This window comes from Oncorhynchus mykiss, chromosome 28 (genome assembly GCF_013265735.2).
Source record: "Oncorhynchus mykiss isolate Arlee chromosome 28, USDA_OmykA_1.1, whole genome shotgun sequence".
NCBI lineage: Eukaryota > Metazoa > Chordata > Actinopteri > Salmoniformes > Salmonidae > Oncorhynchus > Oncorhynchus mykiss.
This window is the reverse complement of record NC_048592.1, coordinates 14185513-14210326: the sequence shown is the minus strand read 5'-3', so window position 1 is coordinate 14210326 and position 24814 is coordinate 14185513. Positions and strand designations below refer to the sequence as shown.

At 42.1% G+C, this 24814-nt stretch overlaps 1 protein-coding gene across 4 annotated transcripts in view; it reads left to right on the top strand.

Annotated features, from left to right (window-relative positions):
• Positions 1-24814, top strand: part of spidr (scaffold protein involved in DNA repair) — an 86619-nt gene that overhangs the window by 17416 nt on the left and 44389 nt on the right. For all 4 annotated transcript variants that reach the window (XM_036966699.1, XM_021589234.2, XM_036966698.1 and 1 more), the window contains 5 exons: positions 7078-7331; positions 13096-13199; positions 16955-17243; positions 22742-22952; positions 23244-23476. In XM_036966699.1, coding sequence (XP_036822594.1) covers positions 7078-7331; positions 13096-13199; positions 16955-17243; positions 22742-22952; positions 23244-23476 — 1091 coding nt within the window. The remainder of the gene's footprint in view (positions 1-7077; positions 7332-13095; positions 13200-16954; positions 17244-22741; positions 22953-23243; positions 23477-24814) is intronic.

The window sequence follows — 24814 nt, the reverse complement described above, 5'->3', positions numbered from 1 at the left end:
AATAACAACATTTACAGGGGGGTGCCGGTACAGAGTCAGTGTGCGGGGGCACCGGTTAGTTGAGGTAGTATGTACATGTAAGTGGAGTTAATTAAAGTGACCATGCATAGATGACATCTGAGAGTGGCAGTGGTGTGGAGAGGGGGGGAAATGTAATTAGTCTGGGTAGCCATTTGACTAGATGTTCAAGAGGCTTATGGCTTGGGGGTAGAAGCTGTTAAGAAGCCTCATGGACCTAGTCTTGGCGCTCCGGTACCACTTGCCGTGCGGTAGCAAAGAGAACAGTCTATGACTAGGGTGGATGGAGTCTGACCATTTTTAGGGCCTTCCTCTGACACCGCCTGGTGTAGAGGTCCTGGATGGCAGGAAGCTTGGCCCCAGTGATGTACTGGGCAGTTCGCACTATCCTCTGTAGTGCCTTGCGGTCGGTGGCCGAGCAGTTGCCATACCAGGCAGTGATGCAAACAGTCAGGATGCTCTCGATGGTGCAGATGTAGAACCTTTTGAGGATCTGAGCACCCATGCCAAATATTTTCAGTATCCTGAGGGGGAATAGGTTTTCTCGTGCCTGCTTATTATGTGGGTTGAATGATGTAACACAGAGTAAAACAATAAGTCACATGATGGTAGTAACTGCCCATTACTGCTCATCACTTAACCATTTATTCACAGTATATTAAGAAATATTTGTTTTGTTTGTCTTAATTTAAAGTCATCTAATTTCTATAGAGCTGCTGCCTATGCTGTCTGACCAAATCACTTTTTTTTTAAAGTTCTTCAAATAAACTTTTGACTGCTGAATACCAACTATCAATCACTTAGATCATGTATACTCAGGCTCTCAAAGCAACTGCTTTCTATCCCTGTAGGTTGCACGTTCTCTCTTCTCTCAGTCTCCATGTCTGCTCCGCACAGACCGAGTGCATTGGATTATGGTCATTGTAGTTAATTACTACGTTTTCTACACTAAACTAACCAAAATGGCGGTTAATCGCTCAGCACTACCAAATCTACACTGGAGTTTCTTAACATGAAGAGTGAATGTTCCTGAGTGTCAGACTTACAGTTTTGACTTAAATCTGCTTGAAAATCTATGGCTTGGAAATGGTTGTTTAGCAATGAATAACTACCAATTTGACAGAGCATGCATTGAAAAATGTCAAACATGTTTTCACTTTGGGGTACTGTGTTAAAAAGGATGATTTTATATATATTTTTAATCCATTCTGAATTCAGGCTGTAAGACAACATTTGGAATACGTCAAGGGGTGTGAATACTTTTTGAAGTCACTAAGGCACTTAAGCCTATGTTTAATGAAGATACTGAAATATGTATGGCCAACGAGAAGCTACATATTAGCCCTAGCTCTGTTGTCAGAGACCATGTTAAAAGGAATACTGTTGCTTGAGATTGTTTGCTGTATGCACACTGGATTGGAGTTACATTGTATTTATGTGTTGTCTTGACAAGTTAGAATGTGCCTCTGAAGGAGTTCTCTGTTAGTTGTAATGCAGTCGAGGCAATGTTCGTGAGGAAACCTCATGCATGTAGTCAGATAATCATCACCCCCACAGACCGTGTAGCCATTTCCCTCTTACTTTCACAGCTGCTATCAGCATTCTGGGAGTCAAAGGTTACCTATCTAACCTCCCTGAACTGGAGGCTTGTGGTCTGAGGCCTCACAGAAACCAAGAGATTATCTCATAAAGCTGAATTCACCTAACATGTGAAACATTAAAAGTTGAAAGTTTTTCTTAAGATCGGGTTTTGATGTCAATGGGAGATTTGCTTGAAGGTTTGAGTTATAGCCTAGGTTATTCTCAGGTTTGTCCTATTTTCAGTGTAGCTTTTTCTGTTCTTTTGAAGCCCTGGTTTAATTTGGGGTTACATATATTTTACATTTATGCGTATAAATGATAAAAATAAAATCTTGTTGTTGTCAAGTTGTCACGTGCTCCGAATACAACAGGTGTTGTTCACCTTACAGTGAAATGCTTACTTACAGGCTCTAACCAATAGTGCAAAAAAGGTATTAGGTGAACAATAGGTAAGTCAAGAAATAAAACAACAGTAAAAATACAGGCTATATACAGTAGCGAGGCTATAAAAGTAGCGAGGCTACATACAGACACCGGTTAGTCAGGCTGATTGAGATAGTATGTAGATGTGGTTATAGTGACTATGCATATATGATAAACAGAGAGTAGCAGCAGCGTAAAAAGAGGGGTTGGGGAGGGGGGCACACAATGCAAATAGTCTGGGTAGCCATTTCATTACCTGTTCAGGAGTCTTATGGCTTGGGGCTAAAAACTGTTGAGAAGCCTTTTTGTCCTAGACTTGGCACTCCGACACCGCTTGCCATGCGGTAGTAGAGAGAACAGTCTATGACTGGGGTGGCTGGGGTCTTTGACAATATTTAGGGCCTTCCTCTGACACCGCCTGGTGTAGAGGTCCTGGATGGCAGGCAGCTTAGCCCCAGTGATGTACTGGGCTGTACGCACTACCCTCTGTAGTGCCTTGCGGTTAGAGGCTGAGCAATTGCCATACCAGGCAGTGATGCAACCAGTCAGTATGCTCTCGATGTTGCAGCTGTAGGACCTTTTGAGGATGTCAGGACCCATGCCAAATCTTTTTAATTTTCTGAGGGGGAATAGGCTTTGTCGTGCCCTTTCACGACTGTTTTGGTGTGTTTGGACCATTCTAGTTTGTTGTTGATGTGGATACCAAGGATTTCGAAGCTCTCAACCTGCTCCACTACAGCCCCATTGATGAGAGTGGGGGCGTGCTCGGTCCTCCTTTTCTTGTAGTCCACAATAATTTCCTTAGTCTTGGTTCTGTTGAGGGATAGGTTGTTATTCTGGCACCACCCGGCCAGGTCTCTGACCTATCTATAGGCTGTTTCGTCATTGTCGGTGATCAGACCTACCCTGTTGTGTCGTCTGCAAACTTAATGATAGTGTTGGAATCGTGCATGGCCATGCAGTCGTGGGTGAACAGGGAGTACAGGAGGGGACTGAGCACGCAACCCTGGGGAGCTCGTGTTGAGGATCAATGTGGCAGATGTGTTGCTACCTACCCTCACCACCTGGGGGCGGCCCGCCAGGAAGTCCAGGATCCAGTTGTAGAGGTAGGTGGTTAGTCCCAGGATCCTTAGCTTAGTGATGAGTTTTTGAGGGTACTACGGTGTTGAACGCTGAGCTGTAGTCAATGAATAGCATTCTCACATAGGTGTTCCTTTTGTCAAGGTGGGAAAGGGCAGTGTGGAGTGCAATAGAGATTGCATCATCTGTGAATCTGTTTGGGCGGTATGCAAATTGGAATGGGTCTAGGGTTTCTGGGATGATGGTGTTGATGTGAACCATTACCAACCTTTCATAGCACTTCATGGCTACGGACGTGAGTGCTACGGGTCTGTATTCATTTAGGCAGGTAGCCTTTGTGTTCTTGGGCACAGGGACTATGGTGGTCTGCTTGAAACATGTTGGTATTGCAGACTCAATCAGGGACATTTTGAATATGTCAGTGAAGACACCTGCCAGTTGGTCAGCACATGCCCGGAGCACACGTACTAGTATCCATTTGGCCCCGCAGCCTTGTGTATGTTGACCTGTTTAAAGGTCAACGAAGGGCGTGATCACACAGTCGTCCAAAACAGCTGATGCGCTCATGCATGCCTCAGTGTTGCTTGCCTAGAAGCAAGCTTAGAAGTGATTTAGCTCGTCTGGTAGGCTCGTGTCACTGGGTAGCTCGTGGCTGTGCTTCCCTTTGTAGTCTGTAATAGTTTGCCGTCCTTGACACATAAGATGAGCGTCGGAGCCGGTGTAGTATCTTAGCCCTGCATATCAGGATTTTTTGTAAGCTTCCGGGTTAGAGTCCCGCACCTTGAAAGCGGCAGCTCTACCCTTTAGCTCAGTGCGAATGTTGCCTGTAATCCATTGCTTCTGGTTGGGGTATGTACGTACAGTCATGTAGGGACGACGTCCTCGATGCACTTATTGTTAAAGCCAGTGACTGATGTGGTGTCCTCCTCAATGCCATCGGACGAATCCTGGAACATGTTCCAGTCTGTGATAGCAAAATAGTCCTGTATTTTAGCATCTGCTTCATCTGACCACTTTTTTATAGACATAGTCACTGGTGCTTCCTTCTTTAATTTTTGCTTGTAAGAAGGAATCAAGACCATAGAGTTGTGGTCGGATTTACCAAATGGAGGGCGAGGGAGAGCTTTGGACACGTCTCTGTGTGTGGATTACAGGTGATCTAGATGTTTTTTCTCTGGTTGCACATTTAACATATTCATATTTATTTGGTAGAACTGATTTAAGTTTCCCTGCATTAATGTCTCCGGCCGCTAGGCGCGCCGCCTCTAGGTGAGTGTTTTTCCTGTTTGCTTATTTCCTGAGTGCGATCTTAGTGCCAGCATCTGTCTATGGTGGTAAATAAACAGCCAGAATAACAACTACTCTTGACATGAATGGATGCAGATTTAACGATGGCAATCATTTAAAAAGCTACACTGAACAAAAATATAAACGCTACATTTTTCAACGATTTGACTGAGTTACAGTTTATATAAGGAAATTGTAATTTTTGTATTTTACCTTTATTTGACCAGGCAAGTCAGTTACGAACAAATTCTTATTTTCAATGATGGCCTAGGAACAGTGGGTTAACTGCCTTGTTCAGGGGCAGAACAACATATTTTTACCTTGTCTGCTTGGGTGGGGATTCGATCTTGCAACATTTCGGTTAATAGTCCAGCGCTCTAAGCACTAGGCTACCTATTATTAAATTTAAAATATATTGAAGGCCAGCATCCCGGAGTTGTCTCTTTTGTTCTGTGAAGAGAGTAGTACAAATCGTTGTACGAGATCTTCAGTTTCAATTTCTCGCATGGAATAGCCTTCATTTCTCAGAACAAGAATAGACTGTCGAGTTTAAGAATAAAGTTTTTTTGTTTCTGGACATTTTGAGCCTGTAAATCAAACCCACAAATGCTGATGCTCCAGATACTCAACTAGTCTAAAGGAGGCCAGTTTTATTGCTTCTTTAATCAGGACAACAGTTTTCAGTTGTGCTAACATAATTGCAAAAGGGGTTTCTAATGATCAATTAGCCTTTTAAAATGATAAACGTGGATTAGCTAACACAACATGCCATTGGAACACAGGAGTGATGATTGCTGATAAGTGGGCCTCTGTACACCTATATAGATATTCCATTAAAAATCAACCGTTTCCAGCTACAATAGTCATTTACAACATTAAGAATGTCTTCACTGTATTTCTGATCAATTTGATGTCATTGCAATGGACAAAAAATTTGCTTTTCTTTCAAAAACAAGATGTTTCTAAGTGACCCCAAACTGGTGAATGGCAGTGTACATTGTAGGCAGCTTATGGTAGAGAAATTAATATTAAATTCTCTGGGAAAAGCTCTGATGGACATTCCTGCAGTCAGCATGCCAATTGCACACTCCCTCAACTTGAGACACCAGTGGCATTGTGTTGTGACAATTGTGTCATTTTATTGTCCTCGGCACAAGGTGCACCTGTGTAATGATCCAAATTTGAGACAAATAAGCTTTTTGTGTGTATGGATAATTTCTGGGATGTCAGCTCATGAAACATGGGACGAACACTTGTTCGTTTATATTTTTGTTCGGTGTAAAAGCTAGTGTTTCCCTATCCTATTCTGATCAGTGGCTATCCATTTCGCTTTCCTTTGACTACAGTTTGGGTCAGAAGGGTAAGAGTTAGTACTTCCTACTCTCTGCAAAGGATGAGGTGGTTACTATCAAACTGTAAATCAAACTGGATCTAACAGGAAATGGACTTTGAGGTCTCAATCCAAAAGGACCGATTTATTGTTCCATATAAAGCTATGCCCTGCGACGAACAAAACACAAAACGCTGGCAAACACTTTATCTGTGTTTGCCAGCGTAGTACTCATTTTGTTTTTATTGTTGATCTAGAACTGTGTGGTTGGTAGCGAGGAAGAGGAGCATACCTACTGATGCTTTATTTCAAGAGTACATGAGGATAGCCAGCTAGCCACTTCCCAGATGAAGGCAGATCCAAGCTCAAGCTAAACCTCCAAAGCCAAGACCTGGGTTTAATATTATTTGAAGTATTTTTCAAATAGGTGTGATTGATTGAGTGGGATAGAAAAGTCTCCAAAAGTACAAACTTCGCCCACCTGGGCTGGCATTCCAGGCACTGGCAGTCTAAAGTGATCACTCAAACTATTTTAATGAGTTCCAATAGTATTTGAACCCAGGTTTGCCTCGGCTGTCAGCAGCCAACAGGGTTAATAACCTGCACCCCATCTGCGCCGTGCCATCAGGGTTGTAAACTTGCCTTTTACTACTGTTGGTTCAGCAACAACATGTCAGCTAGGAGGCAGGACCTCTCCCTCATAGGCTGTGTGAGAGAGCTGTGTGAGCTCTGTATTTACTTACAATGCATCCAGTGCCGTGCAGGCAGGGTGAGTGAACACATTTTTGAGCACGGGCCAGGAACATCGTGTTCCTGCTCTCTAGCTAGTTAGTGTGACATCTGCTGGCACTCCGCCTAGCAGGGTCAAGTTGAATCAAATAAGAGAGCACGCTGCTCGGCTGCTGCGTAGGCTGGGGTGGTGTGGGTAGCTAACAGGGAAAGGGGGCTGGTATGCTGGTCTTGTCTGCACATGACAGGGTGGAGAGTGTTTTGGATTTCTCTACATGGGAACTGATATCCTCAGGTGTGCTGTGTGTGTGCCCAATAAGACAGAGCGTTCTGTTATTGTTAGTGTAACGGCTTGTTCCTATCTGCCCGCTCTTAATGGTTCCACATGTGTACCTTAATCCTCATTGATGACAGTTTTTAAGAAGGGTTTTTGATCAGATTGTACATAACACTTGATAAGTGCTGATATGCCACATATTAGCACCCAAGTGTTAGATCTAAGATGAAAACATACTCCTTTGAATGAAGGAAAATACTTCTGCCAAAGTATGACCTTTTGGAATTAATATATTGCACTGATATCATGTTATGTGTAAAGCTCATAATAATAATAGACTAATCATCCCCAGGTGACAGACACTGACATCTCAGACTACCTGTCTGATGGAGAGGAAGAGAGCCATGACACCCTGAGCCTGAACAGACTGGAGGCTGGGGTTGTGGCTGAATGTCCTCTGCAGGCTGGGGAAGGGGAGGGCAGCAGAAGGTCAGTCGGTGACTGGGTCAGGTCCGCTCAGGCAGCGCTGCAGACGCCCCAGAAACAGACAGACAGGAACTCCAAGACCCCAGAGGACTCCAGCAAAAAGAAAAGGACGTTTCAAAGGTTCGACTACTAAAGAAAAAATATTTTTAAGAATCATTTATGATCTCATAATAGGTTCGATCAGGGATAGGCAACCCTGTACCTGGAGTGTACTGCAGGATTGTGTTCCAACTCGGCACCACACCCGACCGACCAACTGAGCTAATTGATCAGTTCTGTGATTGCCTAAATTCAACACACTTGGTCTTCCAGGTCGGGTAAATCAAAAACGTTAAGTCTCTGCTGCATTCCAGGACCAGGGTTGCTTACCCCTGGGTTAGCTCTTGGATAATGAGAAGCAATGCGAGAGAAATAATCATCATGATCATCTCGAGTCACATTCACACACACACCGTCTGCCGATGTTTCCAGGGCGATGCTGCTGATCAAAGGGCCACCTGGGTGACGACATGTGGGTGCCAAATGTCACTGTCATAGTTAAGACCCTCGGATAAGACAATCTTTCTCCACAGAGTACCATAACAAACTACTGCTTTGTGATTCCTTTGTATTTCTACAGTTGATCAAATAGAATTGTATTTGTCAAATGCGCCGAGTACAACTGGTGTAGACTTTACCGTGAAAGGCTTGCTTACGAGCCCTTCCCAACAATGCAGAGTTTAAAGATAAGAATAAAGTAGTAACACAGAGAATCAAATAAAATACACAAGAATGGAGCTATACACAGGGCGTACCAGTACCAGATCAATGTGTATGAGGTTTGAGGTAGATAAGTACATGAAGGCAGGATAAAGTGACTATGCGTCAGGATAGATATTATTATTACTATTATTATTAAGAGTAAAATAAAGAACAGAGCAAAATAAGCAAAGTATGAGTATTAGCGTGTGTGTGTGTCTGGTGTCAATCTGCATGTGTATGTAGTGCGTGTGGGAGTGTCAATGTATTGTGTGTGTGTGGTTTGTACACTGAACAAAAATATAAACACAACCATTTCAAAGATTTTACTGAGTTACAGTTCATATAAGGAAATCAGTCAATTGAAAAAAAGGAATTAGGTCCTAATCTATGGATTTCATAGGACTGGGAGTATAGAAATGGATCTGTTGGTCACAGATAGCTTTTTTTAAAAGGTAGGGGTGTGGATCAGAAAACCAGTCAGTATCTGGTGTGACCACCATTTGCCTCATGCAGCGCGACACATCTCCTTCGCGTAGAGTTGATCAGGCTGTAGATTGCGTCCTTGTGGAATGTTGTCCCATTGTGGCCTGGTGGAATGTTGTCCCACTCCTCTTCAATGGCAGTGTGAAGTTGCTGGATATTGGCGTGAACTGGAACACTGCTGTACACGTTGATCCACAGCGTCCCAAACACAGAAGAACTGGGACGTTTTCAGCTTCCTGGAATTGTGTACAGATCCTTGAGACATGGGGCTGTGCATTATCATGCTACAATATGAGGTGACGGCGGCTGATGAAGTGCTTGACAATGTGCCTCAGGATCTCATCACAGTGCATTCAAATTGCCATAGATAAAATGCAATTGTGTTCGCTGAATGTAGCTTATACCTGCCCATACCATAACCCCGCCGCCACAATGGGACACTCTGTTAACAAAGTTGACATCAGGAAAAAACGCTTGCCCGTATTTTGGACAACTTTTACTTGACTGCATTTCTAAAGAAAATGATACACTTTGTACTCCATACATTTTCCCTCACACCCAAAAGTACTTGTTACATTTTGAATGCTTAGCAGGACAGGAAAATTGTGAAATTCTCACACTTATCAACATCCCTGGTCATCTCTACTGCCTCTGATCTGGCTGACTCACTATACACACATGCTTTGTTTGTAAGTTATGTCCGAGTGTTCCACTGGCTTTGTGTAAATAAAATCGGGTTTACTTAAGATAAGGAACTTAAAATGATTTCTACTTTTAATTTTGATCCATAATTATGTTTAAAACCAAATAATTTTAGACTTTCATTCATGTAGTATTTTGCTGGGTGAGAGAATTTTGTTCTCTGTGTGTACAGTGCAAAAATGATCACATTTACAGTTTTCAGACCCTTTACTCAGTACTTTGTTGAAGCATCTTTGGCAGCGATTACAGCCTCGGGTCTTATTGGGTAGCTCTGGAGCACGTTTTCATCTAGGATCTCTGTATTTTTCTCTGTTTATTTTCCCCTCGATCCTGACTAGTCTCCCAGTCCCTGCCGCTGAAAAACATCCCCACAGCTTGATGCTGCCACCATGCTTCACCGTATAGATGTTGCCAGGTTTCCTCCAGATGTGACTCTTGGCATTCAGTCCAGAGTTCAATCTTGGTTTCATTAGACCAGAGAATCTTGTTTCTCATGGTCTGAGAGTCTTTTAGGAGCCTTTTTGGCAAACTCCATGTGGGTTGTCATGTGGCTTTTGCTGAGGAGTGGCTTCTATCTGGCCACTCTACAATAAAGGCCTGATTGGTGGAGTGCTGCAGAGATGTTTGTCCTTCTGAAGGTTCTCCCATCTCTGCAGAGGAGCTCTGTCAGAATGACCATCTTGACCATCATTGGTCAACTCCCTGACCAAGGCCCTTCTCCCCGATTGCTCAGTTTGGCCGGGCGGCCAGCTCGAGGAAGAATCTTGTTGATTTCAAACTTCTTCCTTTTAAGAATGATGGAGGCCACTGTGTTCTTGGGGACCTTCAATGCTATAGAAATGTTTAGGTAACCTTCCCCAGATTTGTGCCTTGACACAATCCTGTCTCGTAGCGCTACAGACAATTCCTTCGACCTCATGGCTTAGTTTTTGCTCTGACATGCACTGTCAACTGCGGGACCTTTATATTGATAGGTGTGTGCCTTTCCAAATCATATCCAATCAATTGAATTTACCACGGGTGGACTCAAATCAAGTTGAAGAAACATCTCAAGGATGATCAATGGAAACGGGATCCACCTGAGCTCAATTTCAAGTCTCATAGCAAAGGATCTGAATACTTATGTAAATAAGGTATTTCTGTTTTATTTTTTTATTCCCCAAAATTATTTTAGCCGTTTTAGAATAAGCCTGTAACTTAACAAAATGTGGAAAAAGTCGAGGGGTCTGAACTTCCCAAATGCACTGTATACTGAACAAAAATATGAACGCTACATGTAAAGTGTTTGCCTCATGTTTCACGAGCTGAAGTAAAAGATCCCAGTAATGTTCCATATGCACAAATGTTTTCTGTCATTGGGAAGAAATTTGTTTACATCCCTGTTTAGTGAGCATTTCTCCTTTGCCAAGGTAATCCATCCATCTGCCAGGTGTGGCATATAAAGAAGCTAATTTAAACAGCATAGACATTACACAGGGGCACCTTGTGCTGGGGACTCTAAAATGTGCAGTTTTGTCACAACACAATGCCACAGATGTCTCAAGGGAGTGTGCAATTTGCATGCTGAACAGAAATGTTGCCAGAGATTTGAATGCAAATAACTCTACCATAAGCCGCTCCAACGTGGTTTTAGAGAATTTGGCAGTACGTTCAACCGGCCTCGAGAATTTGGCAGTACGTTCAACCGGCCACGAATTGGCAGTACATTCAACTGCAGGCCACGTGTAACCACTCCAGCCCAGGACTTCCACATCTGCCTTCTTTACCTACAGGACTGTCTCAGACCAGCCACCCGGACAGTTGATGATACTGAGAATTTATGTCTATAATAAAGCCCTTTTGGGGGAGGGAAACTCATTCTGATTGTCTGCGCTCCTGCCCAGTCATGTGAAATCCATAGATTAGGGCCTAATTTTTCCAATTGACTGATTTCCTTATATGAACTGTAAAATCGTTGAAATTGTTGCATGTTGCGTTTTTATGTTTTTGTTCAGTGTAAACAGTGCCTTGCGAAAGTATTCGGCCCCCTTGAACTTTGCGACCTTTTGCCACATTTCAGGCTTCAAACATAAAGATATAAAACTGTATTTTTTTGTGAAGAATCAACAACAAGTGGGACACAATCATGAAGTGGAACGACATTTATTGGATATTTCAAACTTTTTTAACAAATCAAAAACTGAAAAATTGGGCGTGCAAAATTATTCAGCCCCCTTACGTTAATACTTTGTAGCGCCACCTTTTGCTGCGATTACAGCTGTAAGTCGCTTGGGGTATGTCTCTATCAGTTTTGCACATCGAGAGACTGACATTTTTTCCCATTCCTCCTTGCAAAACAGCTCGAGCTCAGTGAGGTTGGATGGAGAGCATTTGTGAACAGCAGTTTTCAGTTCTTTCCACAGATTCTCGATTGGATTCAGGTCTGGACTTTGACTTGGCCATTCTAACACCTGGATATGTTTATTTTTGAACCATTCCATTGTAGATTTTGCTTTATGTTTTGGATCATTGTCTTGTTGGAAGACAAATCTCCGTCCCAGTCTCAGGTCTTTTGCAGACTCCATCAGGTTTTCTTCCAGAATGTTCCTGTATTTGGCTCCATCCATCTTCCCATCAATTTTAACCATCTTCCCTGTCCCTGCTGAAGAAAAGCAGGCCCAAACCATGATGCTGCCACCACCATGTTTGACAGTGGGGATGGTGTGTTCAGCTGTGTTGCTTTTACGCCAAACATAACATTTTGCATTGTTGCCAAAAAGTTCAATTTTGGTTTCATCTGACCAGAGCACCTTCTTCCACATGTTTGGTGTGTCTCCCAGGTGGCTTGTGGCAAACTTTAAACAACACTTTTTATGGATATCTTTAAGAAATGGCTTTCTTCTTGCCACTCTTCCATAAATGCCAGATTTGTGCAATATACGACTGATTGTTGTCCTATGGACAGAGTCTCCCACCTCAGCTGTAGATCTCTGCAGTTCATCCAGAGTGATCATGGGCCTCTTGGCTGCATGCATCTCTGATCAGTATTCTCCTTGTATGAGCTGAAAGTTTAGAGGGATGGCCAGGTCTTGGTAGATTTGCAGTGGTCTGATACTCCTTCCATTTCAATATTATCGCTTGCACAGTGCTCCTTGGGATGTTTAAAGCTTGGGAAATCTTTTTGTATCCAAATCCGGCTTTAAACTTCTTCACAACAGTATCTCGGACCTGCCTGGTGTGTTCCTTGTTCTTCATGATGCTCTCTGCGCCTTTAACGGACCTCTGAGACTATCACAGTGCAGGTGCATTTATACGGGGACTTGATTACACACAGATGGATTGTATTTATCATCATTAGTCATTTAGGTCAACATTGGATCATTCAGAGATCCTCACTGAACTTCTGGAGAGAGTTTGCTGCACTGAAAGTAAAGGGGCTGAATAATTTTGCACGCTCAATTTTTCAGTTTTTGATTTGTTAAAAAAGTTTGAAATATCCAATAAATGTCGTTCCACTTCATGATTGTGTCCCACTTGTTGTTGATTCTTCACAAAAAAATATTGTTTTATATCTTTATGTTTGAAGCCTGAAATGTGGCAAAAGGTTGCAAAGTTCAAGGGGGCCGAATACTTTCGCAAGGCACTGTATATATGGTCTAGTGAGTGTGTGAAATTTCAGTGGAAGATAGTCAGTGCAGGTAGTTTGGGTAACATTTAATTGACTATTTCGCAGTCTTATTGCTTGGGGGTAGAAGCTGTCTCAGAGGCTGTTGGTCTGAGAACAATGCTCTGGTACCATATGCCTGATGATAGCAGTCTATGGCTTGGGTGCACTGCACAGTTGGATGCACAGCACAGAATAATGTTCACTTCTTTAAAATCGATTTAAATTACCTTAGCCTGTATTGAGCGCTGTTTATACAGTATTCTTGAGGATATTGACGTTGTGTGTGTGTGTGTGTGTGTGTGTTTCCTACAGTGGCGGCATGGCAGAGCGACTGAACCGACTCCAGTGCAGACAGAGGTCAGCCATCAGCTTCTGGAGGCACCAGTCCATCTCTCACACTTCTACTACAGCCACAGGTAATACAGACAACAAACAAACGCACCAGTCTGTGTTTGACACCACTGTAGTAGGGCTGGCAGTGGCCAGGGACCTCACGATACGATAGATGTGATATTATAACGATACTTTGGTGCCGGCACGATATGTATTGCGATTCTCACGATTCGATATGTATTCTGTTTCGACACTGCAAATTTATTGCGAGTCGATGTTCCAAACATATTGCTCACCGTATGTCTGCTGCAGAGGGACAAGAGAGAGCCATGAGAACTAGTTTTGATTGAAAAACAAAATTGTCTCTATTTAAAAAGATGGACAAGACGCTATGAAGGAAAAATACTGAACTTTTGGTAAAGATACAACTAACTAGCGAAAAAATCGTGATGCGATGGTGAAAACGATACGATATATTGTCAAAAATAATATCCTGATTTGTTACTGTATGGATTTTTTTCTCTCCCCATTACTACACTATAGGCACAGGTATTAGGCTACAGAGCTTTTTATTTGACATGTAAAACTGAGAAACAGCAACAGACATGCAGAAGTAACCATGTGCTCTGCGAATATAGAAACCCAGACGGGCTTATGAAAGGATCCCCAGTCACCGTTACCACACATTCCTATATACGCTAAGTATTCTCCGTTAATGGTTCAAGATTAACTTTGATTTGATGCATTCTCTGAGACAGAAGTCAATCTCTCAGGCAGGCGTGATTTTTCTGCTCAGATCTGTGGTCACGTGAAGACTGGAGTTGGAGCGCGTGGAGGAAGTGCTGGTTGCTCGTTGATAATTGTGACAGCAGTGAATTTGTTTGGTCGGGGCCAGTATGTAGGTGACAGGAAGCACTCTGCTTACTGACTTATGTTTTCTTTCCATGGTGCTATCAAAGCACGAGTCTACCCTCATTGTCATTGGCTCCTAGATAATTAGGTTAAACCACTATTTTAATGTGACAGTTGATCGTGGAAAAAAACAACCCAAAAAAAAACGTCTACCTTTTCCAACTCCCGTTCAGTCTGTAGGTCAGTTAGATGGCTTGATTGTCTTTCATCAGAGTGCGAGAAGAACTTGTAGAAAATAGAATGTTAAGGAGAAGAAGTTTGCTCTAACTTGGCCTCATTTTTAGACTCGTGACATCTAGTGAGAGTATTTGGCCCTCGTCCTGGATCATAACAATGTTCTGTGTGCTATACTGCGTACTAGTGTTGGCACTTTTGTTTGTTGACTTTCTCACCTTGATTTACGAGCACCTGCACTTAAACAATAACACCGGCAGTTATTACAACACAACTAGCTTCACCTATTATTAGTGCTGAGCGATTAACAACTAAAACTTAAGTTTAATTATTTGAATTCCATCAATAAAAAAATATATGTATATATATATTGTGTGCTCATTGCTCAGTTTCTTTAGATCAAGCACAAACTGTGTGATTTAGTAGGTACTCGTAGTTTCCAACCGGCCAATATTCAACATAGTTTATAGCAGAAAACATGTTAATTAACTACAACGATCATAATCCGTTGCGCGCCTACTTAGCCGATCTGTGTTTTTTTTTGCATGATACATAAGAGACAAGAATGCGCAATCAAGAGGGATCGAGAGCAGTTGCTTTGCACGGTGCAGTATCTTCCATGAAAGTACAGTATCTAAGTGATTGATAATTGGTATTCAGCAGTCATAAAAGTATGCCGTATTTACTTTGCAGAACTAGTCAGATTGATTTTGTCTGACAGCAGCTCTATAGAGATGAGATGATGACTTGGAATTAAATAAAGTCATCAATTAAAACAAAGTGATGAGCAGTAATGAGCAGTCATTACTATCATGGGACTTTTATTAATAGTTGTATTCTGTGTTACAGCAGTCAACCCACAATGAATAGTGCATTTAATGTTTTTTTAATTTAAATTATTTTTTAATAATTGAAATGAAACTGAACCAACCTCAAAAACCAATAACCGCTCAGCACCAGCTATAACAAGCATGTTCATCCTCACGAGAATAAGCTGTGTGTGTGTTTGGCAAAATTGTGTGCGTCCGTCATTGATGTTATTTCTTCACACACTATTCGACTTTAGATTGATTAGTTTATTGCAGGTCAGAAGGAGGACTCCATTCAGTCTTTCCTGTATTCACCTGCCCACTAATAAAGGGTTCACTATCATTGTTATATACTGAACACAAATATAAACGCAACACGTAAAGTCATGTTTCATGAGCTGAAATAAAAGATCCCAGAAATGTTACATACGTGCATATAAAAAGCTTATTTCTCAGTCCTGTTTACAGTCCTATTAGTAAGCATTTCTCCTTTGCCAAGATAATCCATCCATCTCACAGGTGTGGCATATCAAGAAATTGATTAAACAGCAGGATCATTACAGAGGTGCACCTTGTGCTGGGTACAGTAAAATGCCACAGTTTTGTCAGAACACAATGCCAAGTTTTTGTGGGAGCGTGCATTTGGCATGCTGACTGCAGGAATGTTCCAACGCTGTTGCCAGATACTTTAATGTTCCTTTCTCTACCATAAGCCACTTGCAACTTCGTTTTAGAGAATTTGGCAGTATTTCCAACCGGCTTCACAACCGCAGACCACGGGTAACCACGCTAGCCCAGAACCTCCATATCTGCCTTCTTCACCTGCAGGATCGTCTGAGACCAGCCACCCGGACAGCTGTTGAAACTGGGGGTTACCTAGACTAAGATTTTATGCACAAACTGTTAGAAACCATCTCAAGGAAGCTCACCTGCGTGCTCGTCATCCTCACCAGGGTCTTGACCTGACTACAGTTTGGCGTCGTAACCGACTTCAGTGGGCAAATGCTCACCTTCAATGGCCGCTGGCATGCTGGAGAAATGTGGGGGAGTATTTCTGTCTGTAATAAAGCCCCTTTTTGGGTAAAAACAAATTCTGATTGGCTGGGACCTGGCTACCCTGTGGGTGGGCCTATGCCCACCCATGGCTGCACCCCTGCCCAGTCATGTAAAATCCATAGATTAGGGCCTAATGAATTTATTTCAGTTGACTGATTTCCTTGATGAACTGTATATCGTTGAAATTGTTGCATGTTGAGTTTATATTTTTGTTCAGTGTAGTATTATAGTATGTCTTGTGTGCCAAATGGAGGAACATATCTTTGGATATGATACATGTTCTAACAATTCCTTCCACTTAGTGCTGACTTTGATTTACTCTCCTGTTGACAATCCCCTCAGGCAAACATCAGTGATAGTCACATACTCCAACGTAGAGCTGCTTTGTCTTGCATTGAATTGGAGTGCACTGATATGGTCTTGATTCACATCACAAACGGCATGATAGATCGTCAGTGTTACACACATTACATTGAGCTAAGTCACACTCTGCTTATTTGTTTATGACAGGTTTGTTTGAATTGGGACGTTGGGCATGTTTTGTTCTTTAGAGCCACTCTCAGCTTGCTGGATGCGGCAGGCACATAAGATTGACCCAATAGCATTTTGCAAGAACCTCATTGAATGTATGAGCTTTCCAGTTTCTGCATTTCATAATAGTTATCGCCTACTTTATTAATTCACATAATCACTGTCATAAGAGATATTACATTATGAGTGACACTGAGTGAAACTGTTCTGGAATACTTTTTTCAGATCCAGGAAGTGAATTTCTATTTATTAACTTCCTTAATTGAAAACTGAATTGACCCTAACCCTGTGAGGCAAGTGACCCACATAGACACTCACATCACACACCATCTGTGTTGTTCTTGTCTCTCCTCCAGTCGATAAGCCTGGGGTGCTGGTACTGGAGGTCCTGTCAGTCCAGGAGGAGAGCTGCATGCAGCTGGCCCTGTGTGAGCAACACCACCCCCCTGCTACAGGCCACCACAGGCCTCCATCCAACACCACCACCACTATGACAAGACCTGAACAGCACAATCCCTCTGCTACAGACCACACCCCCCCTCTCTCCACCAGAAACGGAGCTCGGGTCCTGGTACTGTTCAGTAAGGAGACGACTGCTCAGCTCATGCCTGTGCCTCGAGACCTCATCCATATATACCCACCATGGTGAGAGAGCATTAGTCTGCAATAGTTAATAATGCAAAGTTATGGTGTCCAGTAAAAAATGTAATATTAAAAGGGGAAATGCCCAAGTCATTATGTTATCTACACATCTTCCTCATGCAGAAAAACTAGTCATTACGTTTCCTGCACTTGTCTTTTCCTACTATCACTGACTTTGCTGATAATTACTTTGAGGGAGAATGTACTTTGACTGTGATATGTGGTTGTCTCACCTAGCTATCTTAGAGGGATAGTTACCCAAATTGCAAAGTTATACTGATCATAATCGGCGTGAGGTCAAAATCAAAGTAAGCATATGGCGTTTTAAAACACCTGATTTTCTGAGCAATAAAAGGCGTTCCAGTGTATTTGATCTGTGCCTGTGCTAGCACTAGCCGAGCGAGCCTCCCTCGTCAGCGCAAGTGAAGAGTTCAGAACTACTGAATGTATGCGTCTTAGAAGTAGTTTTCACATACAAACTTTATATGTCCGAACTCCGAATCAAATATGCTTCCCAAATATAACACGGTTGCTGTGGTATAACGCTTATTTAGATTTTCTGCATTTATCAGTGCCATCGGGTAGCTTGATTTCAGATGTGTCCATGTAAACAGGATTATTTGGGAAATAGTTCTTCTTCCAGAGAATGTAAACATTTTACTCAAATTATTATATTAATCTGACTATCAGCAATATTTGCATTATTGTGTAAAAGTACTCACTGTAAGCAGTCTATTGACAAGGTATGACAGCAATTCATGCTTTGGTTTAGTTTCCCTGGCACTGTTTCCACATACTACAGTTTTAGCATTTGTGGCACAAATCCCATTAAAGTCATGGGACCGATATTAGCATTTTTCACGCACCATATCCAAATCATCCAAAAGTATCTCAAATTGATTGTGAAGCGCAACAATCACTTATACAGTGCATTTGGAAAGTATTCAGACCCCTTCCTTTTTCCACGTTACGTTACAGCCCTGTTATAAAATGGATTAAAAAAACATTTCCCTCATCCATCTACACACAGTACCCCATAATGACAAAGCGAAAACAGGTTTTTAGAAATGTTTACAAATGTACCTCGAGAGGATCTGCGGAGAAGAATGGTGGAAACTTCCCAAATACAGGTATGCCAAGCTTGTAGCGTCCCCAAGAAGACTCAATGCTGTAATCGCTGCCAAAAAAGTACTGAGTAAAGGGTTCGAATACTTGTGTAAATGTGCTATTTCAGTTTTTATTAAAAAATAAAAAATAATCTGCAATTTCATGGTATCCAATTGGTAGTTACAGTCTTGTCCCATTGCTGCAACTCCCGTACGGACACGGGAGAGGCGAAGGTCGAGAGCCGTGCGTCCTCCGTAACACAACCCAGCCAAGCCGCACTGCTTCTTGACACAACGCCCGCTTAACCCGGAAGCCAGCCGCACCAATGTGTCGGAGGAAACACTGTACACCTGACGGTTGCCTGGCCCGCAACAGGAGTCACTAGTACGCGGTGGGATAGGAACATCCATGCCAGCCAAACCCTCCCCTAACCCGGACGACGCTAGGCCAATTGTGCGCCGCCCCATGGGTCTCCCGGTTGCGGCCGGCTGCAACAGAGCCTGGACTCAAACCAGAATATCTAGTGGCACAGCTAACACTGCGATGCAGTGCCTTAGACCACTGTGCCACTTAGAAGGCCCCAGTCTTATTTTTAATGTTTAAAAATGTCTACCTGTTTTTGCTTTGTTATTATGGGGTTTTGTGTGTAGATTGATGATGGAAAAAAAACAATTTATTCAATTTTAGCATAAGGCTGTAATGTAAGAAAATGTGGAAATAGTCAAGGGGTCTGAATACTTTGAATGTACTGTAGAAAATCTGAATATGTGTGAAAAGTGCTAATAACAGTCACATGACTTGAATGCTAGAACATTTGCATGTGAAAACAGTGCCAGGGAAACTAAACCAAACCATGCATTGCTGTCATACCTTGTACATTGACTGCTTACAGGGTAAGGAAACCAATGCCATTTTGTAATGTTAATTTGGGTGAACTATCCCTTTAAGATGAATACACTAATTGTAAGTCACTCTGGATAAGAGCATTTGCTAAATGACTAAAATGTTAAATGTAAATCTCAATGATATTTTCTAATATAGGCCTACCTGTACTTTCTGTTTCAAAATGTGTAATGCGTTACTGGAACTTATGCAATGGTGTAGTGTATACACAGTCAGAGTAGTTGGGGTGTGTGAAGTTGTTTGGGCGCAAGATAGAGGCTGGTTCCAGCTGTTGGGGGTTTAGTTTGGGAGTCCAGCATGCAGCTCTGGAATATCCAGGTTCTGAGCTGGCCTGGCGGAAGTCCAAGGGCCTACTCGGTGCTCTGACGTCAAAAGCTGCTCCAGGGAATGCTGCTTCGGATTCCTCTTCCTGGCAGTGGAGTAGTTAGGTCATTTCCAGCAAGCCGGCCCGGGAAAAAACACTGGGCTTTTTTTCTGGAGCATTTGGGAACAGAGTGGAAGAAGTCAAGAGGACAGGATTGAAAACACATGCGGCTCTTATTACACACACACACACTACACTATGTGTGTGTGTGTGTGTGTGTGTATCAGTGGTTTAGCAATATCATAGCAGTTCTCTTTTCTCTGTATTGTTTTTCACCAGCAGTGGAGAAGAGTAGTCTCCCACTGACTTATTGAAAGCAAAATCAATCATTTATACTGAACAAAAATATAAACACAACATGTAAAGTGTTGGTCCCGTTTTTTTTTTTTTAGCTGAAATAAAAGTTCTCAGAAGTGTTCCATATGCATAAAAAGTGTATTTCTCTCAGATTTTGGGCACAAATGTATTTATATCCCTGTTGGTGAGCATTTCTCATTTGCCAAGATAATCCATCCACCTGACAGGTGTGGCATATCAAGAAGCTGATTAAACAGCATAATCATTACATAGGGGCACCTTGTGCTGTGGACAATAAAAGGCCACTCTAAAATGTGCAATGCCACAGATGTCTCAGGTTTTGAGGGAGTGTGCAATTGGCATGCTGATTGCAGGAATGTCCACCAGAGGTATTGCCAGAGAATTGAATGTTAATTTCTCTACAAGAAGCCACCTCCAATGTCGTAGAGAATTTGGCAGTATCTCCAACCGACCTCACAACCGCAGACCACGTGTAACCACGCAAGTCTGAGGAGTATTTCTGTATGTAATAACACACTTTTTTGGGGGAAAACTCATTCTAATTGGTTGGGCCTGGCTCCCAAGTGGGTGGACTTATGGCTGTGCACCTGCCCAGTCACGTGAAACCTTATATACAGTTCATATATTTCCTTATAACTAATTTCTTGTAACTCATTTAAATTGTTGAATGTTGCATTTATATATATTTTTTCAGTGTATAACCTACAGAATCTGTTCTTTAGACCCAATTTCATATTTTGGTAATGAGATATAGATCAACTATTAATCTAGCTTATTTGCCTAATGCTGAACCTCGTAGCCATTCATTCTCTTACATTTCAAATCAAAGTTGATTTGTTACGTACGCGGAATACAACAGTGAAATGCTTACTTACAGACTCAAAAAAGGTATTAGGTGAACAATAAGTAAGTAAATAAATAAAAACAACAGTAAAAAAGACAGTGAAAAATAACAGTAGCGAGACTATAACAATAGCCAAAAAGAACAGCCAGAAGTGGAAAAACCCAGGAATTCATCAAATTAGCGATGCTTGTAAAATTGATCTTTTGTCTATCGGCTTCCTGTGTGACACGTGAATTGTTCCCTCCCCCATACTCCTTCACTGAGTGGGCCGGGCCCCTCCCTCCTTCCGCCTCCCACTCCTTGTGAGTGGGCAGAGAGCACAGACAGCCAGCAGCAGAGTGGAAATACCTGCAGACATTATTCACCTCACTGACTCGGCCTCTGACGAAAGCAGCCACTCCTTAACCTAACTACCTGTCTGATGACACGTAGTGAACGTGTACTAGTTCCCAACAGTCACCTGCACTGTGCAGGGTCACACTTCCTGTTGCTCCTTTAGGATAGCCTTGACACTGATAGATTAAATGTAGAAAACAGGTTTTTCAAAACCTTGATACTGACACTAATTGAGTGTAATGAAGCACCCTATTTATATTAATAGGCTTTATTAACATTGATAAGTCTTAGGCTAAATGATAACTAAAACATTGCACGTGTGGAACTATAGTGTGTGCACTTGTTCACTTCTGGACAACATTTAAAACAATCTATTATTTATAATTTCCTGATGATTGACACTACCAGAAATGTGCACCTACTGAATATTAGATAACTTATTTTTTTTAAAAAGTTTACTCAATTACCTCAAATATCAAATTTGTTATATTGAAAGCAACTGTAGTCTACATTGTATGAAGTGTGATTTTATTACCCTGGCTCCTCCATCTTATCACCAGTCAGAGGCAGGCTGGCACATGTAAGCTGAAGCCACAGAGACTGCGGTTGACCCTGAGTCAACTATAAGCCATGTTATTACCTATGTCACATCAAAATAAATATTGAGTCAGACCTTTGTATCATCCACATAATAAACACTTAGAGAAATAATGCGATCTGAATTAGATGGATTGCTTTCAAAGGATGGACATTGTCTGGTAAATTATTGTTCACATGGGTGTGAAGTGAATATTCTTAACAAGCTGAAATGCTTGACTGTTGATAAAACATGTTTTAAGTATTTTTCTCTAGCTACTTGATTAATGTGAGTATGGTTTCTCCTGATATAAAAGGGAAACAAAAAATAGACATTGATCAGCCTCATTACATGCAAAGGATCGTCAAATGACCTGCAATGCACACATTTCCTTTCTAGTTTTATTAAGCCCCAACTGAAATGTACGCAGGCTGCTATTCTGAATTTGAATTGAGGGTGTTTATAAAAAATAACAGGAAGAAAGAAAGTGTTAACAACCACATAAAAAAAAACAGCTCCACTATCTCTGAGGGATTTGGAGCGTACTGTGAAGCATGTTTGGTCAGGCTTGCCGCTTTTCACAGTATCCGGAACAGCCTGTCTGAATTCACTGTTGTGGAAATGAAAAATGCAGCTTTCTATACAGCGAAAGATTCCAAACTTATCAGTTCAATTGCATTTTTCCATGGAGCATGGGGGCAGGCTAACCCACCTGAATCTGCTACGTGCCTGAGGGTAGGGTGTTTAGAGAGTGAGGAGACCGATGGAGGTGGAGGCGGCTGCCTGCTTATCAATCGATCTACATTTGACATTCATCATACGTCTTCTTCAGCCTTCCTGCCGCTGCAGTCTTATGCAAGAACAGAGCCCCCCCCCTAAAATCTATACTTTTAGTTTACTCAATCTTTCCACTCCTTTTAACCTGAATGTTGCGTGTGTGACAGATGACCGAGTCAAATACCATCTATAGTTTTCTGTCAATTTACTAAACAAGATTTGGTACAACACAACTTCTACTCTATATTTCAAAATGAACCTTTTTTTCTCTACAGGCAAAGTCTCATGATTGAGGGCCAACATAATAGAATTATTCTCAACACACACTTCAGCCAGAAGGTATACTCTGACACCAAGCAAACCAGCATGTCCCTCCCCAGAGCCCTTGTTCCAGTGGAGAGATGCAACCCATACTCTCTGACCAGGTCATTTGGCCAGCTTGAGATCAACAAGACTTCACCAGAGGGAGATGGCACGGTCAAACAGGTGGGTTGGGTTTCACTATATTTACTGGCAGATATTCCACCTAGAATGGACAATAAAGTTATATTCTATTGATGTTAACCCAGGTTTGATTAGCCCTATTATTTTGGTGGTCTGCACTCTACAGTCACAATTAGTACCAGTGGGGTAAAGTATAGTGTGGAAGAAGACCTGCTATGTTGTCAGTGTCTCAAATCTTAATTCGGTAACACAAATATTCTCCCATGTTTGTCCAGGTACAATATGATGTCCGAGTCCAATAATTGTGTTTTTTTCCTCTATCCAAATCTCCAGTCTTTATGCAGCCAGGGTGGCCCAGGTGCAGCCAGCAGCAGAGGGTGTCATTCGCTCCTAGAGGCCATCGAGGGCCTGGGCCAGGCTGGGTCAGTGGGGCAGGATGTGGAGGTGGTGGTTCAGAGGGTCTACTGTACCCCCATCAGGGAGCGCTCCACTGGGGCTTCACTCAAGTCCAGAGCTCCTGGTCGATCCCCTAGAGTGCCGCCTCCTCTCCAGAAGGGCAAGAGCAGGTAGAGTTCAGCAACATGTCTGATATATTTTTTAATCTACCATGAAGTCCCTATGAGGTTGAATATGATGGCCTGTTGTGAGTGTTTACATGGTAAACTAACTGTAAAGCCGGGCGTACACTACAAGATTTTGGCCCCGATTTAGCTGTCCCAGACAAGTTTATGAGATCCGAGAAAATTCCTCTACTCGGGTCGTGCAGTCTCCTCTACTCTCGTTTAATGTGAGCAGGTCAGAGACACAATCTGAGGGCTACTGATCCCGTCTTTGAGTTGTCCCAGACGTCCCGTAGTTTGAGATGTGCAAGTTTTGAGAACGGTGACCAGCAATAGCCAATGAGAGCTCGTCAGAGAAGAAGCCAGTGAGGTGACAACGTTGTATCTCATCACCCAGAATGTGTAGATTACTTGAGCAGGGGAAATGACTACTACTAGTATGCATTTGTAGCCTACTTGCCTTTAACCAAAGCCAAAGTGTCTCGTTGCTTGTGAACTTCAGAGCTGTAATGTTATTTAATAAAAAATGTATTGGCTGGAAACATTTGAGGCTGCTTTGAGTCAGGCTCGTTTTAGCTATGTTAACAATCTAATCACATTGTTTTCACAAGACTACGGGGTATGTAGAATCCTCACAAAGGGAAGAGCCGGAGTTCTTACTGGTTGGTAGGTGATCAAATACTTATGTCATGCAATAAAATGCAAATGAATTACTTAAAAATCATACAATGGGATTTTTGTTTTAGATTCCGTCTCTCACAGTTGAAGTGTACCTATGATAAAAATTACAGACCTCTACATGCTTTGTAAGTAGGAAAACCTGCAACATCGGCAGTGTATCAAATACTTGTTCTCCGCACTGTAGTTGATTCCCTACTAAGGTCAATATATTTTTTTATATTGTTGATTTCTGTTTTTATGGCTGGATTCTGTGAGGGCACAAATTTTCCAAAATTTGGACCAGAATGAGGCTCTCCGTATACCTATTGTTCCTGCAGTGATGAAAAAAAAAATATATTTATATATATATATATTTAATATTTTATTTTACTAGGAAAGTCAGTTAATAAGAACAAATTATTATTTACAATGACGGCCTACGTCGGCCAAACCCAGACGATGCTGGACCAATTGTGCTATGGGACACCCAATCACGGCCGGTTGTGATACAGGCTGGAATTGAACCAGGGTGTCTGTAGTGACTCCTCAACCACTGAGATGCTGTGCCTTAGACCGCTGCGCCACTCAGGAGCTTTCTTCATCAAATGTTTTCATAATTGATCTGCAGATTATCACCAAAAGGCTTTTGCCTACTGATGGATTCGGTAGGCTACATCTTTCACA